The sequence below is a fragment of the Mustela erminea genome, chromosome 7, assembly GCF_009829155.1.
Source record: "Mustela erminea isolate mMusErm1 chromosome 7, mMusErm1.Pri, whole genome shotgun sequence".
Lineage (NCBI taxonomy): Eukaryota > Metazoa > Chordata > Mammalia > Carnivora > Mustelidae > Mustela > Mustela erminea.
The window spans coordinates 22,161,396-22,179,443 of NC_045620.1; the positions used below are offsets into that span (position 1 = coordinate 22,161,396).

The 18,048-nt window shown below is 47.8% G+C and overlaps 1 protein-coding gene and 1 long non-coding RNA gene across 7 annotated transcripts in view; one reads left to right on the top strand and one right to left on the bottom strand.

Annotated features, from left to right (window-relative positions):
• The window catches only part of LOC116595005, a 90,564-nt gene that overhangs the window by 34,093 nt on the left and 38,423 nt on the right, over positions 1-18,048 (top strand). The window lies entirely within an intron of this gene.
• Positions 5,908-18,048, bottom strand: part of DLGAP4 (DLG associated protein 4) — a 141,247-nt gene continuing 129,106 nt past the window's right edge. For all 6 annotated transcript variants that reach the window (XM_032350754.1, XM_032350752.1, XM_032350753.1 and 3 more), the window contains 3 exons: positions 9,551-9,642; positions 8,498-8,653; positions 5,908-7,714 (listed from right to left, as the gene is read on the bottom strand). In XM_032350754.1, the coding sequence (XP_032206645.1) occupies positions 7,496-7,714; positions 8,498-8,653; positions 9,551-9,642 (467 nt within the window). In that variant the 3' untranslated portion in view covers positions 5,908-7,495. The remainder of the gene's footprint in view (positions 7,715-8,497; positions 8,654-9,550; positions 9,643-18,048) is intronic.

An 18,048-nucleotide genomic window follows, 5' to 3' on the forward strand; every position in this document is an offset into this window, starting at 1 on the left:
GTTGGGCAGCCATCACCACAACCCAGGCGGCCTTCAATTGATTTTTGTGTATTGATCTTACTTCCAAGAACATTACTGAACTCATTTATTAACTCATAGTTTATTTATGGATATTTTAAGATTTTCTATATGAAAGATCATGTTATCTGCAAATAGAGATAGTTTAACTTCTTTCTTCTTAATCTGGGTTTCTTTTCTTTTTTTTTTTAGAAGATTTTATTTATTTATTTAACAGATCACAAGTAGGCAGAGAGGCAGGCAGAGAGAGAGAGAGGAGGAAGCAGGCTCCCTGCTGAGCAGAGAGCCCGCTGTGGGGCTTCATCCCAGGACCCTGGGATCATGACCTGAGCTGAAGGCAGAGGCTTTAACCCACTGAGCCATCCAGGCACCCCTCAAGCTGGGTTTTATTCATTCATTCATTCATTCATTCTGTTGCCTGGGCAACATTGCCTTCCAATACATCAAATAGAAGTAGTAAAATTGGGGGCACCTGGGTGGCTCAGTCAGTTGAATGTCCGAATCTTGATTTTGACTCAGGTCATGATCTCAGGGTTCTGGGATGGAGCCTCTTGTGGAGCCCCATGATGGGCCATGTTCAACGGGGAGTCTGCTTTGAGAGTCTCTCCCTCCTTCTCCCCCTGCACTGCTTCCCCCGCCCACCTCTCCTTCCCACCCCCTCCCGCATTTGTTTGCTATCTTATGCATACCCTGTAATAAATAAATAAATTTAAAAAAAAAGTAGTAGTAAAAGCAGACACCCTTGTCTTGTTTCTGAACGTATGGCAAAAGCTCAGTCATTCATCATTAAATATGATAGTAGCTGTGGGTTTTTCTTGGATGCCCTTTATCAGCTTGAAGAAGATCTATTGCTGGTTGAATGTTTTTATTATGAAAGGATGTTGGGTTTTATCAAGCCCTTTTTATCTATCTATTGAGATGTCTTTAATCTCTCTTTTTTTTTTTATAAGATTTTTTTATTTATTCGATAGAAGGAGAGACAGAACACAAGCAGGGGGACAGAGGGAGGGGGAGAAGCAGACTCCATGCTGAGCCGGGAGCCAAAAGTGGGGCTCCCACCACCTGGAGATCATAACCTGAGCCAAAAGCAGACACTCAACCATCTGAGCCACCCAAGCGCCCCGCTTTAATCTCTCTTAACATTGAACTGTTAATTAGCTTTTGTTTTTTAAGACATTGACATTTTCAGAGAGTCCAGGCCAGTTACATGGTCCTTCCTCATGATTAGCTTCAAGTTACGGATTTTTTAAAAAATTATTTATTTGAAAGAGAGAGTGTGCATGGACAGGTAGAAGCATGAGCAGGGGGAAGGGCAGAGGGAGAGAGAGAGAGGATTGGGTGTCCAGCAGACTCCCTGCTGAGTGCAGAGCCCAACTCCAGGCTGGATCTCACAGCCCTGAGATCATGACCTGAGCCGAGATCAAGAGTCTGATGCTCAACCAACTAAGCCACTCGGGCACCCCTCTGGTGGTGGATTTTTGACAGGAATATCACAGAAATGATGTGCCTTTCTCTGTGTGTCTCAACAGAAGACATAGGACATTATTTTTTTCCCTCACCAGCAACAATAACTTGACCATCTTTTTTTTTTTTTTTTTAAAGATTTTATTTATTTATTTGACAGAGAGAAATCACAAGCAGATGAAGAGGCAGGCAGAGAGAGAGAGAGAGGGAAGCAGGCTCCCTGCTGAGCAGAGAGCCCGATGTGGGACTTGATCCCAGGACCCTGAGACCACGACCCGAGCCGAAGGCAGTGGCCCAACCCACTGCGCCACCCAGGCGCCCCAACTTCACCATCTTTTTAAGGTGGTATCTGCTGGGTTATCCATCAGAAAGTTATAATTTTCCCCTTTATTAATCCGTATTTCATGAGTAAGTCGTTTGTGGGGTGCTCCTTTGAGACCAAACATTCTGCTTCTCAGCAAACTTTCACCAACTTGTGACACCCACTGGTGATTTAGTTGTTGCTGGGACAGTTGCTTCGTGGTGACTTTCTGGCCCTTCTCACTTCGTTTTACTTCTGCTGGTTGGTGGACATGTTCATTTTGAGAGGTAGAGATGTGAATGGGAAGTGTGGAGTTCAAGGAAATTGGGGTTGCAGAGTCAGATGTGGGAGTCATCTGTCAGTCTATGGAAGGTTGGAGCCATAGCATTTGAGGCCCCCCAAAGGCCCATGTTTCCTGTTGGTCACAGGGCGTCACCAGGTTTGGGCTCTCTGCACACGTGCTAGAGATTAAACCCTGATGCTGGCTGGTCATTAGGGGACCATGGCCACCCCTGGACGCTGGAACTGGGGGCCCCTGTCTCATGGGAAGGTGGCTTCTGTAGGAGGAAAGGTCCCCGTTCCATTTAGAGCCTTTACTACTTAACGTGGCATTTGAGGCCCTTCCTGTGCAGCAGCAGTCTCACACTTCAGCTTCTGTGCTTGCCTTTCTCTGCCTCAGCTTGGAGAACCCCTGTTCATCTTTCAGAGCCCAGCTCCAATACTGTCTTCTCTGTGAAGTCCCGCCCCTCCTTCCCTCAGCAAGCTCATTCATTTAGGAAATAATATTTCCTTTTTTCCCCTAAACTTTTGTTTTTATGTCATCTCTATACCTAATGTGGGGCTCGAACTTACCACCCCAAGATCAAGAATCGCATGCTCCACCGGCTGAGCCAGCTGGGAAATAATGAAGCTCTCGTCTGTGCTAGGCACTGAGGCTGGTGGAAAAACCTTACTTCCTGTTCTCTGGGAGCCCACCATCTCCTTGTGGAGACAGATACTCATATAGCTGCACAGATAGGAGTATTACCACATCAGCGACCGCAACAAAGAGAGACAAGCCAAGTGGCTCTCATGCTCCCAGTCCAGAGCAGGGGTTTTTGCCCCAGCCTGGCCTGGCCCAGGGACTTTGGGAGCTAACCTGAGGGCTGAGGAAGGGTTACGTTAACTGCATTGGTGGGGAGCTATGCTCCCTGTTCCAGGCCTGAGGTGAAGCTAGGGTGGGATCCCATGGGAGGTGTAGTGGGAGAGCTGGGCAGGGGCCTCTTGGGCCAAGGTGGGAAGGCTGGGTTTTCTTCTGCTGGCACCAGGCGGGCTGCAAAGGCTTCTGCGCAGAAGGTGACTTCTGGTGCTAATGGAGTCAGGACTTCATAAAGACCCTCTGGCTGCTGTGGGAGGTGCAGTGAGGGCCACATGGATTTTTCAGGTCAGCCAGATTCCAAAGCGCAGGGGACAGTACTTCATTCTGTGTTTCTCTCAGAAACTCCACTCCAGGGCGCCTTGGTGTCTCCGGCCATTTATTCAGTGTCTGCCTTTGACTCAGGCTCCTTGCTCAGCAGGGAGCTGGCTTCTCCCTTCGCCTTTCACCTTGTCCAGTGATGATGGTGGGAACAACTTCTCTAGCGGGCTGGAGGTCCGCAGCAGCACTTTTAACTGTGCTAGCATCTACATGTTGCTGGCTGGCAGGCCACCTGGCAATGGCTTTGTCCTGCTGTCCTGGCCAGGCCTCTGAACCCAGTGCTGCTCCTGGCTGCAGCCTGGCCTACTCTCTCAGCTTAGGCCATGGGGTGGGGGAGATGCCAGTCTTGGGAACAACTAGGGACCCTGGAGCTCCTGCCCTAGGATGTGCCGCCCTGAGGATGGTTCTCAGGGACCCCGGCTTAGCGCACAGGCTCAGGCTCCCTTTGCCTCTCCCCCAGCACCCCGCAGCTTGCAGTCTCTCCCTCCTGACCCCTTTCTGTCCCTTCAGAGCCCAGCTTTGGAAATGCAGCTTCTCTGGGAAGCTGCTGTTGGTCTTTTCCTAAATAGTCAAATGCCTTCTTGATGGAAGTACAGAGAATGAGATATTATCTTAGTCATGTTCTGGCTCATACTGTTTTATAGAAATCTAGTCATGAGAATACATACTTCTAGACCATGCAACACTCTGCAAGATCCTTGGATACTTTTTAAAAAATGATTTTATTTATTTATTTGTGAGAGATGATGACAGAGATAGCGAGAGAGAGGACAAGCAAGGAGGAGACGGAGAAGCAGGCTCCCACTCAGCAGAGCCCCATGTGGGACTCGATCCCAGGACCTTGGGATCATGACCTGAGCTGAAGGCAGGCGCTTACCTGACCAAGCCACCCAGGTGCCCCAAGATGCATGGATACTTAAAAGACGTCATGTCCTGAATGTCAGGTCTGGTTCAGTGAGACTACGAGACATCGTAACTGAGAGCAGTGAGCGACCCTTGGGTGTATCCCGGGCGGGTACAAAGGAAGAGCCAGAGAGGACATTACTGGGGACTTTGGAGTGTGGCTGTGCTTTCATATTCATGTCTGGGCCTTGGCACTCTTCTGGGTCATGGGGTTGGGGGGTGCTCGTGGACCACTCCTTTTTTACGTTAGAGGGTGACAGTGGTATTGTGGTCATGCAGGAATGTCCTTATTCTCAGGCGGTGCCTGGTGTGTTTGGGGTAAAGTATGGTGTATGCAGCTAGGTTTCAAATGGCTCGGGGAGAAGTGAGGCGTGTTTGAATGGGCCTGCGAGGGATGGTGCAAATATGGTAGTTGTTGACAGTTGCTGATTTTGGGTGAAGGACATGGTGTTCATTATCCTGTTCTTTCTTCACTGTGGCAGCAGCAGAGCTAGGAGTGGAGGCCCCGATGCTGCACGTCACATGCTTCCTGCTCTCCGTGCTCCGCTGTAGGGAGTTTAGGATCCTTGCAGGAGACCCTGATCCAACTGCCAGGGCCACTCCCCTGCTGTGGCAGGAACACTCAGGCCCTGAGGGGTAGGTGTCCCCCCTCTTCCCCTGAGGCCTGTCAGGAATAGAGCTGGGCTGCTAGCTAGCTCGCTCGTGGACCCCTCCAGCATTCACTCACCGCTCTGAGGGTCCCGCTCAGTGCCCAAGGCCACCTGCAACCTCTTCACTTACTCTTCTAATCACTTCCCCACAGGGCGGGGATAGGTCCAGGGAGTACCCGCCCCCGGAGGGTGGCTCTGCCGCCCTGCTGTGCGTGCCACTAACAGGATCCAGAGAGGAGGGCATGAGGCTCTGAGCACCAAGCATGGGGGTCTGGCCTGAGGGAGGAGTGGAGCTCAGGAGGGACCAGGTGGAGCTGGGAGGCAGTTCTGTGCATCCCCTGAGCCCAAGGTCACTGCATCTTAGCTGGGTGGCGGGAGGAGGAAGGAGACCAGGCGTCTGGAGCCCAGCTTGGCCTGAAACTTCCTGAAAACCATGTTTGTACCATGGGGCATTATAGTTGAACATCCTTCTGCCTGGAACGCACTCTCCCCGGACCTGCCGTCCCCCAGAGCAGGTTAATACCCTTGGTGCCTCTGGGCTGGAGCAGAGTGCTGCGCCCCAGGCTGTGTGTGGGGTTGCTCTGTCGCTTCCTGCAGCCTCCTGGTGCTGCATCTTCTCTTCTGCTGCCTGTGGTAGACTTAAACTCACGTAGGCCTCATTCAGTGTCTTTCTCCTCCACCAGAGTGTGGTTCTGTGACCGCCTGCCAGGTGCGGGGCTGTTGGAGCAGGTGCTCAGGAGGTGTGTTGAGTGCACACAGCTGTCAGGGGGAGGCCGCAGCAGAGGGGACAGAGTACTGGTCCTGGGTCTGGGGGGGGTGGGCCAGGGCAGCCCAGCTTGGCTTCCATGGAGCAATGATGGGTTGTCTGTTTCTCACAGGAGGCAGGTTAAGGGGGATGTTACTCATTTGTAAAGTCAGGGAACCAAGGGCAGCTTTCTTGCCCAGGGTTGTGAGCCAGGTTGTGCCAGAGCTGGAGTGACGGTTTGCACACAAGTCAGCCTGTCTCCAAAGAGCTGCTGTGTGGCAAGGGTTCTCACTCAGTCTCCCGGATGTCCCCTCCGCCCATCTCACCCCAGCCTGGCCCTGCCCGCTGTAAGAACACCATGAGCCCTTGGTACACGTTACCTCATTTATTCTCACAACATGCCTGTGAGGTAGGGAGGGGCAGGGACTGTCCCCATTTTACAGAGGAGGAAGTTGAGGCACACAGAGGTCAAGTGACTTGCCCAAGGTCACAGACGGCGGCCAGGCTGGAATGGGGCCCCAGAGCAGGCCCTCTGTTCACCCGGGGCCCCTGCAGCGAGTGCCGGACATGAGGACATCTCCAATGCCATCGTCATCTCCATGGTAGAGAGAACAGCCCTCGTGTGCTGGGCCACCCCCTCCCCCCTCCCCCCTCCCGCCCCCAATCTTGCAGGCCTCGGCCACTGCAGCTCAGGCTGACGCCACCCTGGGAGTGGGGCTGGGCTGGGGGGCTGGGGGCGGTGTGGGGTGGGAGAGAGAAGGATGATTGGGGTAAAAAAAAAGAATAGAAAACTCAAGAGGCAGGGCGGATGGGCCCACGGCAGGGGGCAGGTGGGAGACCAAAAAAAAAGGCCGCTTACACACAAGGTATATATTTTTACACACACTTGTACACACACCTAGATATAGTACATGTAAAAATATATGCTATTCACACACCCGCCTCCTGCCAGGTGCCCCGAGAGCCAGCGGCGGCGCTGGGGGGCATGGGTGAGCAGATGGGCGTTTGTTAAATATACACTCTAAGGTCTATGTGCATATGTACACATACATACAGACACAGCCGCCTGCCCCTCAGGTGCTGTACACAGGCTCGGCCAGGGACAGGCGACCCCTGGAAAATGGGGTCCCTCTCTTGAGTATCCCCTGCAAGTCACTCTGAGTCAGACATTTTACTGAAGGAAGAGGGGGCTGGAGAGAAGAAAGAGGCGGGAGTCTGGAGTGTGGTAACGGTGGCTTTTATCTCATTGTCCCCCCCCAAAGCCCTGAACCCTCCTCCCCTTCTCGGAGACCTCCCCTCCCCCCTGCCCGGGGCTGCTGCTGCTGCGGGGCCAGCGCCTGCGCCTGCGTGTGCGCATGAGCAACTGGGAGCGCTGGGGCAGGGGCGCGGGTCTGGCTCTCCAGGCTGGCAGCTGCACGCAGGGCCCAGAGTTGGCAAGCCGGTGAGACCACAGCCGGGAGCCCCAGGGTGAGCTCTGAAGGGAGAGGAGACGAACAGAAGAATGAAAACTGCAAGGTCAGAGCAGGGTAGCGGGAAGAGGAGGAAGGACATGGCAGGGACCCAAGGCTGTCCTCGGACTGTCCTCGTCTTGTAAACAAGCTAGTGCGAGTTCTCGTGAGATAGAACAAGTAAAAAGACCGCAGTCTGGAGGCTGGGCCAGGAGGTGCCGAGGTCCGTCTACCTAGCCCACCGTGGCCAACCAGAGGGGAAAAAAAGTTTGAGAGTTTTGTGTTTCTGTTGACTTTTTTTTGTATGAAGTCTTCATTAACCTAAAGCTGGGAGGGACCCAAAAAAGCCAAATTGTGAGCCCTTGTATGCATCAATTGAAAGTTGGCTCAGGGTCTCTGGACAGAATAACCATCTTAAAGGTTGAGAAAATGGTGTTCCGTTCACATTTAGTTTGTGTGTTTGTTTGTTTTTTTAATGACTTAAAATTGTTTGCTTCCCACTTTCTGGTCTCAGAGTCGGGTCTGGGCCTCAGGGACATAAATCTCGATGCTGTCCGCACTCTCCGTGGCTGAATTCTGCCGCACAGAAGCTGCCCGCTTAGCCGCCAGGAGTCTCTTGCGGGCCTCCTGACGCTGCTTGTCCCCGGCATCGGAGGCCTTGTCGCGGCTCACTGCCGGCTTGGATTTAGCTGGCTTCTTTGGGACCGGAGGGGGTGGTTTCTTCTCTTCCTTTAGTGAGACAGTGAGGAGGGAAGAAAAATAAAATAAAGGTGCACCTTTTGTGGGGCGTTACCTCTCACTTGATGCTGGCAGCTGGGGCCTCCACCCCAGCCTCCCCACATCAGGCACAAGCAACACACATGTGGAATCAGAAAGCCACAAGAAGCGATGATAGTGGGAATAGCACAAGGCATAGGAGCAAAACGCAAGCTTAGGATTCTAGAATGTTCTAGCAGGAAGGGATGGACACAGCACCTGTTCCCACCCCTGCTCTGAACCATGGGGAGCCTGAGTCACATGGCCTGGGCTGGGATTTAAATTCAGGACCTCGGACTCCCAGGCCACATTTCACAGGCTTTTTCAGGGGGTCAGAACTCACAGGGGCCGTGGTTCAGTACCCAGTAACCACAGGGGTCCCTGGGTGCCATGGTTTTATGGAAGGAAGCCGCATCTCATGGGAGAGGCTGGCCCCAGTAGGACTGATCTGCCTCCAGAGTTCTGACAGCCATGTCTCTACCTGTGCTCAGGACTGTGGGCATCTGTCTCCTAGGAGCCCCCTTTCTGAACATGCAGGGTGGGATGGCATGCTTCAGGGGGCAGCCTCGACTACACAGAGCGAGCAGCATGCTGGACGAGAGCCAAGCATGGACCCTGCGCACTGATGGACGTGAGCCCCCAGCTCAAAGACGACACACGGAGAAGGGAGCCAAGCAGCACTGACCGATGTGGGCAGCGTTATTGCCGACCAGGAATTTGTCCCTGGACTTCCCCTCCGCACTGCTCCATGCTCACCTTCCTCTTCTCGGGGGTTTCCACCAGCTGCCAGCTGTTGGCCTTGAGGTGGTAGAGTTCATCAAACTTCATGCTGATGTCCTCGATGGACAGCTGTAGCAGGTCCCAGAACCCTGCCAGGTCCTGGGCTGTCGGACGTGGGTTGGCTTCAGGGTTCTGCAGAGGGAGATGGGGATCAGTGGGGCGAGCAAGGCAGACGCTTGTTCTGCACCCCACACCAAGTATGGTCTCGTGACCCTGCCAGCTCTGGTTAGGGTCCCTGGAAGCCTCATCTTGCTTCTCCCCACTTCCCAACATCAAGATCTGTAGGAGGGAATGAAGCAAGTTCCTGGTCACTGCCAGCCCCGAGATGGTGCAGATCTTTGGGAGAAAGAGAGCAGGCCCTGTACATACATGGAACTGAGGCCTTGACCACCACTGTAGGACTACAAGGAGGAAGGCCGTCATGCTCCTAATATATGTCAGGCTGAGATCTCTTCTCATTGTATAGAAGCTCCTGGCTGTGGTCTCACAGTGAGGCAGGAAGAAGCCAGGAGCACAGCCAGATGGGTATATTTACAGAACCCACAGGGTTTCTGTCCCCCTAGTCTGTTCTCTGACAACACACTGCTCATGATGACTGCCCCAGCCAGTCATCAGGATCTCTGCAGGTCCTGGAGATAAACACTCGCCCTTATCCTCCAGCCCTAGGAGCATGCTGTCCGTGGCTATGGGGAGTGAGGTGAGGCGTCCACAGGAAAAGCCACCCTCCTGATAGGGAAGGCCAGGGGGTGATATGTCTCCAGTCCTCACCCGACGTCTTAGAGCATGTTTAATACAACTGAGTCAGTGCTGATTTTTAAGTTTCATGTGGCTCCTTTCACATAGGCTTTGCTTTTCTATTTGAAGAGGCATTAGAAATTTGGAAGGCTCTTTTCCTTGTGCGAGGCATGGACATGTGTCACCAGCACCTTCTCTGTGTTAGGGAGGAGAGCACAGAGGCTTAGAGGGGCTAATCTGGCAGGAAGGCAAAGTCTGGAAGGCCCACGGTGGAGGAGGAAGAGTCACACTCACCAGGTTTTGCTCACAGAGGCCCCGGAACTGCTGGAATTTCTGGGACATCAGTAGCTGGGCACTGCCCACAGCACTGAGGACTTTTCCTAAGACTGAGAAAGAGAAGGTGGAGACTGAGCAGAGCATAGCGTTTGTTGGGGTAGAAGGCAGGATCAGGGCTTTTATCCCCTTGACCCCACTCAGGTTACCAATCATCTTTTGGTGAATGGCATCTGGTCTTCATTTTACGCCCACTTTAATCAGCCCTTGTGAAAAATACAAACAATACAGATAAAGTGAGTGCCATGTCTTAGTTCCTACATATATTTTATGGCAATAGATTTGAAAATTGAGTTTAAATGGAAAAAATTTCCAGGAAAACCTAAATTATCTTAGAGTCAGGAAGAAACAGAAAATCTTATTAGACCAAAGCTGTTTTAAAAAAAAAAACTGAAGAGGTTAAAAATCTTCCCAGAAAAAGGAGCCAAGCTAAACTATGTAGTTTTACAGGTGATGTTTGATAAAACCTTTACAGAACAGAAAATCCCAGTATCATACATTGAGATTGTTCCAGAGAGTCCGTAAACATAGGAAGTAACACTGCTCATTTCAGGAGCCCTGAGAATAGATAGGACATGCCAAGAACAGACCACTTTCATTCTGAACATAAATGTAAAAGTCTCATCAAATATAAGCAAATAGAATCCAACAGGAGAGTTAGCCATGAAGATCTCAGACCAGGAATATAAGGCTGATCTTTCACTAGTTGTGGTATAAAGATAGTACGATTTCTCAGCTGCCGTAGAATCACCAAAGCAAAACAGAGTAAAGAGGAAATCGACATTGAACTCTCCTGTGACAGAACTCGTCAGCACTGAGTGTGAAGTGGGCTGCCTGTCTGGATTGAGGTGTCAGTTTTGAGTTTTCCAAAGCAGCATGCCTTGAGGGGAGAAGCCAGTCATCTCTTACTTGAAATGAAAAGGGGATGTGGACTGCAGCAGGAGCTTTCCTGTGCCTGGTTCAGCACCAGGGGGTGGGGAGCTTTGCACTGTGAGGGGGGGAGAAGATGAGGCTGAACACGACCCCCATTCCTGTGCTTTAGGAACTCCTGCCCACCTGGGATGCAGGCCTGGCCCCTCTCTCACACTGATCTACTTTATAAGAGCTCATCAAGGAAGAATTTTGCCTTATTTAGAAAGTAATTAAAAAGGAGCTAAAGAGATTACAGGCACAGCAAATGGCACACGAACATTCACCAGATAGTTCTTGCTAGAAAATGGTGGAAAGCCATGAATATATCAAGCGGTCGTTCAAGGCTGGGATTGAGGTGCTCTGAGAAGAAAATGAGACAGTGGAGCTCAGAGCTAGCATGAGAGAAAAACCAGGCCATCGGAGAAACCAGGGCCACTGTGGGACAGCACAAAGAATAAAACCTGCTATGGGGCCCCAGGACTAGGAGAAGAGGAGCAAAAAGGCTCCTGGTGCGAAATGCTTCAAATGCTTGGTAACAAATTTTTTTTTTTTTTTTAAAGATTTTATTTATTTGACAGACAGAGATCCCAAGTAGGCGGGGGTGGGGTGGGGTGGGGAGTAGGCTGCCCGTTGAGCAGAGAGTCCGATGTGGGGCTCGATCCCAGGACCCTGAGATCATAACCTGAGGCGAAGGCAGAGGCTTTAACCTACTGAGCCACCCAGGCGCCCCACAAGATCTTTTTTCAAATAAATAACCTGCCAGGAATAAAATGAGCCACTCCTCACCCCCTTCTTAAGACAGGTAATGGAGACACTTGGTCTAGAGTGAAGTAGGAATAAAAGGAAAGGTGTCTTCTGAGAATTCCCAACCATAAGACTGCACTTGGGTACCTAATTTCTTAAGAAATAAAAGCAGCAACTAAATATGAAAGAAACTATCAAAAAAGAAAGGGGCTAAGAGACATTAAAGAGAGTGGGCCTCTGTGTACATGGGTCAGCTCTACAAGAAGAGAGCAGACATGATTTAGAACTTTCCAGAAATAGCTGACACCTGGTACTCAGGAGCCAAATGAATCCCAAGCAAATTCACGTTGCCGGTAAAATAGAAAACAGAGATGCTCCTAGAAAGCAGCCAAAGGGCAAGGAAAGATTAAAAACAATCTTTCTGCTAAAGAAATGAATTCAACAGCAAATTTCTCAACTACGACAATGGAAAAGTGTGGGGTGAGTTCCTTTGGGTGTAGTATTCTGTCATTCCAGAATGAGTGTGGATGGGGAAAGACAGTCTCTTTAGCAGAGTGCTGGAAAAACTATCTACAAGCAGAAGAATGAAGTTGCAAATCTACAACTATCTACAAGCAAATGAATGAAGTTCATTCATTAAGAATGACTCTATCTAATCTATAAAACTCTTAGATAAAAACAGCAAATCTTTATGACTTTGAACTGGGCAGTAGTTTAAGACTCCAGAAGTACAGGCAACAAAAGATAAATATGGCTTTAGTAAAATGGAAAATTTTTATGTATCAAAGAATACTATGAAGAAAGTGGAATGACAGCCCACCAAATGGGAAAATTGCTTGCAAATTACGTATCTAATAAAGGGTTAACATCCAGATAATAAAGAACTCCTATAACCCCACAACAAAAATAATCCAATTAAAAAAGGAGCATGGAGGGCGCCTGGGTGGCTCAGTGGGTTAAGCCGCTGCCTTCGGCTCAGGTCATGATCCCAGCGTCCTGCGATCGAGTCCCACATCCGGCTCTCTGCTCAGCGGGGAGCCTGCTTCCTCCTCTCTCTCTGCCTGCCTCTCCGTCTACTTGTGATTTCTGTCTGTCAAATAAATAAATAAAAAATCTTAAAAAAAAAAAAAAAAAAAGGAGCATGGAGCTGAACAGACATTTCCATATACACCAATGTTCAGTAAGTGTATCCTCAACATCATTAGCCATCAGGGAGCTGCAAATCAGAACCACAAGATATCACTTCACACCCATTAGGATACCTGGTAATGAAATAAAACCACCAAAACCAAAAACCCAAAGTTTGCAAAGATGTGGGGAAACCAGAACCCTTGTGCCTCACTGGTGGGAATGTAAAATGGCACTACTGCTGCGGTCTGGCAGTTCACCTCAAAAAAAGTTAAACATCCATCCAGTTACCATATAACTAAAAAATTCTACTCCTAGGTATATACCCCCAAATAAATGAAAGCAGAGAGTAAACAGATTACCTGTATGCCAGTATTCATAGTGGCATTATCCACAGTAGTCAAAGGTGGAAGCCACCCAAGTCCTCAGCAATAGATGAATGGAGGGATGTCCGGGTGACTCAAGTGGTTGAGCGTCTGCTTTTGGCTTGGGTCATGATCCCAGAGTCAACCCTTTCTGCTCAGCAGGGAGTCTGCTTCTCCCTCCCCACTCTTGTGCTCTCTCAGATAAACCAATAAAATTGTATATACATACATACAGTGGAGTATTATTTAGCCATACAAGAGGAATAAGGTTTTCATATATAAACTCTTCATGATTAAAAACATAAAAATAGGGGTGCCTGGCTGGCTCAGTTGGTGGAATGTGCGACTTGATCTCAAAATTGTGATTTTTGAGCTCCACGCTGTGTAGGGTTTACTTAAAAAACAAAACCATAAACATCTAAGTAACACACTGGTCAAAGGAATCACAGTGGCATTTAGAAATATTACATGTCCTAACTTGTTAGATATGGCTAAAGTAGTACTTAAAGAGATCCAGAGGTTTCAAAACATGTTTTCAGAGGCTGGAAAAAAATAAGTATCCAGTTTAAGACATTAGTGAAGGAACAATACAATGAATCCCAAAAGAGCAGAAATTTAATAAATAGACCAAGATATAATAGAGGATTAATAAAATTAATAAACCCTGCCAGGCTGATCAAAATAAAAAGGAGGTAGGTGCAAACAAAAAAAGATTATGAATGGAAAAACAGCCATATGACATACCGTAGTAGAAAAGATACATTATTTTAAAAAGTTTTAGAATTATTTATTATTTATTATTTTTATTTTATTTTATTTTTTAGATTTTTATTTATTTATTTGACAGAGATCACAAGTAGGCAGAGAGGCAGGCAGAGAGAGAGGAGGAAGCAGGCTCCCTGTTGAGCAGAGAGCCCAAAGCGGGGCTCGATCCCAGGACCCTGGGATCACGACCTGAGCCGAAGACAGAGGCTTAACCCACTGAGCCACCCAGGCGCCCCTTTTTTAACTTTTTAAAAAAGATTTTATTTATTTATTTTACAGACAGAGATCACAAGGAGGCAGAGAGGCAGGCAGAGAGAGAGGAAGGGAAGCAGGCTCCTCGCCAAGCAGAGAGCCTGATGCGGGGCTGGATCCCAGGATCCTGGGATCATGACCTGAGCTGAAGGCAGAGGCTTTAACCCACTGAGCCACCCAGGGGCCCCTAAAAGATTTTAAAGTAATCTCTACACTCAACATGGTGCTTGAACTCATGACCTCAAGATCAAGAGTTGTGTATTCCACCAACTGAGCCAGCCAGGTGCCCCTGGAAAAGACTTCTTCTTCTTCTTCTTCTTTTTTTTTTTTAAGATTTTATTTATTCATCTGACAGACAGAGATCACAAGGAGGCAGAGAGGCAGGCAGAGAGAGAGGGAGGAAGCAGGCTCCTTGCCGAGCAGAAAGCCCGATGTGGGGCTCAATCCCAGGACCCTGGGATCGTGACCTGAGCCGAAGGCAGAGGCTTTAACCCACTGAGCCACCCAGGTGCCCCTAAAAGATTTTAAAGTAATCTCTACACTCAACATGATGCTTGAACTCAAGACCTCAAGATCAAGAGTTGTGTATTCCACCAACTAAGCCAGCCGGGTGCCCCTGGAAAAGACTTTTAAAAAAGATTTTATTTATGTGCTTGACAGAGTGTGCACAAGCAGAACTGCAAAGGGAGAAGCAGACTCCAGTTGATGAGCAGGGAGCCCAATGTGGGGCTTGATCCCAGGACTCTGGGATCATAACCTGAGGCGAAGGCAGAGGCTTGACCAGCTAAGCCATCCAGGTACCCCTGGAAAATATCTTTTTTTAAAAGTTCTACAAAATGGGGGCGCCTGGGTGGCTCAGTGGGTTAAAGCCTCTGCCTTCAGCTCAGGTCATGATCCCAGAGTCCTGGGATCAAGCCCCACATCGGGCTCTCTGCTCAGCAGGGAGCCTGCTTCCTCCTCTCTCTCTCTCTCTCTGCCTACTTGTGAACTCTGTCTGTCAAATAAATAAATAAAATCTTAAAAAAAAAAAAGTTCTACAAAATGGAGGCTCTCTGCTCAGCAGGGAGCCTGCTTCCTCCTCTTTCTCTGCCTGTCTCAGCCTACTTGTGATCTCTGTCAAATAAATAAAATCTTAAATAAATAAATAGTTCTACAGAATGGTAAAATAAAAGGTAATTTTGTTGTTATTAAACAAAATTGCATATGAATAGAGGAAACATCTCAAACTCATTTTATGAAGCTGGATAACATTAATACTAAAATAGGACAAGTATGAGAAAGGAAAATTACCAGCCAACTCTCATGAACAAAGGCAAAAGTATTAAGTCAGATATTATCAAATCAAGACCACCAGCATACTAATATGATAATATATCCATATTAACTTGGGTTTATCCTGGTAATACAAGACTGATCCAAAATTAGAAAATTCTAATGACTTCTGTTTCTGGCCATGAAAAACCAGTTAGTAGGAAACAGACTGACCCCTCCCACTAAGAACAAAGGAAAAAACTAAGTAGAACCCAAAACAAATCCCCAGAAAATCTCAAGGCATTAATAAATTACCAAAGCAACCAGAATCTGAGAGGCTAAGATGCCAGCAAGAAGGAAACAATATTCAGGCCAGTCTGATACTCTGCACTGCTTCTACCCTATGGCTTCTCCCAATTTATGAACAGCACAAGGCTGAGAGGTGGAAAATCCAAGCAGAAAGTGGTGGTTAGGGGGCTGAGAAGCTGAGCAGAGCCTGAGGCAGTTTCTGAAATTAGGGAAGCCAAAACTGAAGACAGGACTTTCAGGGGAATGCATTAAGTTAAGCAATGCTTCCAGTAGTCTCCAGTGGGAGAGATGAAAATGGAGTTCATGGTCTACCAAGGAGGAGGGGCTTAGGACATGCCACAGGCTATCTCTGGGATTCCCTGGGGAGTGCACACTAGGATGAGGATAAGTAGAAACAGACTGTCTCAAAACACCCAGCTCTGAAACAGTTCAATCCCATACTGGATTAAGATGGTCTGGCCCTAAAAAAAAAAAAAAAAAAAAAAAAAAGATGGTCTGGCTCTACTCTGACTGCCTGTAAGAAGCAAAAGTAGGGGCGTCTGGGTGGCTCAGTGGGTTAAAGCCTCTGCCTTCAGCTCAGGTCATGATCCCAGGGTCCTGGGATCGAGCCCCGCATCGGGCTCTCTGTTGAACACGGAGCCTGCTTCCTCCTCTCTCTCTGCCTACTTGTGATCTGTCAAATAAATAAAGTCTTAAGAAAAAAAAGAAGCAAAAGTAAACCTTTTCTTGAAGAACAGAAAATCATCCTGAGCCAAGCTGTTTTCATGTAGTTTCTAGATAAAAATTACCAAGCATAGCAGACAAAGAACTAAATGACTGTACACCAAAAGAGAAAACAGGAAAAAGAAAAAGACCCAGATGGGATGTAGATACTGGACAAGGGTATTTAATAACTGAATATGGCCAAGGAAATCTGTGACCAGATGAAGAAGAATGTTAGCAGACAACCAGAATCGATCAAAAACAATCACATGGAAACTCTAGAATTAAAAAATAGAGTAACTGAAACTAGGAATGCCAAGAGATGGGTTTAATACATTAGTTACAGCTGACCTATAAAATAATCCAGCAGGAAATATCCAGACTGAGGCCCTGAGCAGGAAAATAAAAGGGAAAATACAGAAAAGAGGATGAAGAAACAAAATGGCAGTCTAATGTGTCATTGGCTCCCACAGGAGAGAAGAAATAAAATGGAGCAGAAATCTGATGACATAATGGCTAGGACTTTTCTGAAACTGATGAAAGTCGGGCAAACCCAAGGTTCAAGAAACCCTGTGAACAGCAAGCTGGGCAAATAAAAAGGAAACCACATGTACTTATCACAGTAAAATTAATAAAACTACAACACAAGGAGAAAATCTTGAAAGCAGACAGAGGGGAAAAACAAATGATTCTTCAAAGGAGAAGCAGAAGACTGACAGATGACTAATGGGCTGGGAATCAGAATGTAATCAAAGACATAAAGTACTGAAATATCAATACCCACCTATAGTTCTTAGCAAAAATACTATTCAAAAAAGGGGGGGGGACAAATACAGACATTTTAAGACAAATACTACATTAAAATACTAAGCAGAGGGGCCCCTGGGTGGCTCAGTCGTTGGGCATCTATCTTTGGCTCAGGTCATCATCCCAGGGTACTGGATGGAGCCCTGTATCGGGCTTCCTGCTTCCTCACTCTCCCACTCCCCCTGCTTGTATTCCCTCTCTTGCTGTGTCTCTGTCAAATAAATAAAATCTGTTTAAAAATTAATTATTTATTTTTTAAAGATTTTATTTATTTATTTGACACACAGAGATCACAAGCAGGCCGAGAGGCAGGCAGAGAGCGAGGGGGAAGCAGGCTCCCTGCTGAGCAGAGAGCCCAATGCGGGGCTCTATCCCAGGACCCCGGGATCATGATCTGAGCTGAAGGCAGAGGCTTTAACCCACTGAGCCACCCAGGCGCCCAAATAAAATCTTTAAAAGAAAAATACTGAGCAGAGTTCTTTAGGCTTTTCCTTTAGTGCTTTTAAAATTTTTTAAACAAGATTCATTTATTTGAGAGCATGCAAGTAGGGGAGAGGGGCAGAGGGAGAGACAGAATCCTCAAGCAGACTCCCTGCTGAGTGCAGAGCCCGATGTAGGGCTCCATCCCAGGACCCCGGGATCAGTGACCTGAGCCAAAATCAAGAATTGGATGCTTAACCAACTGAGCCACCCAGGTGCCCCTTGCTTTAGCTCCTTAGGAAGGAAAATGATCCTAAGTAGAAGAACAGAAATAAAGGAGTGAAGAGTAACAAAAGGGTTAAAAAAAAAGTCGGTAAAGCTAAGTAAATATTCATTGTAATATTGATTGTATAAAGCAGAAATAAAGTCTTAGAGCAGTTAGACTATTTATAGAACTGTAACACTTCCCAGCAATAGTACACAAGTCAGGAAGGGAATAAAAGTGTTCTAAGGTCCTTGCATATCTGTGAAGTGGTAAAGGTACTAATCTAGAGCAGTCTTTACAAGTCAAAGATGCAGGTTGTAATCTTTAGAGTAACTACTAAAAGAATAATAAGCTAACGTGAGAAAAGTGGAAATAGGGGCACCTAGGTGGCTCAGTGGATTGAGCCTCCGCCTTTGGAGGCTGTGTCTCTCTGCCAGGCTCTCTGCCTATTTGTGATCTCTGTCTGTCAAATAAATGGGTAAAATCTTTAAAAAAAAAAAAAAGTGGAAATACTTGGTTAATCCAAAAAGAAGTCAAGA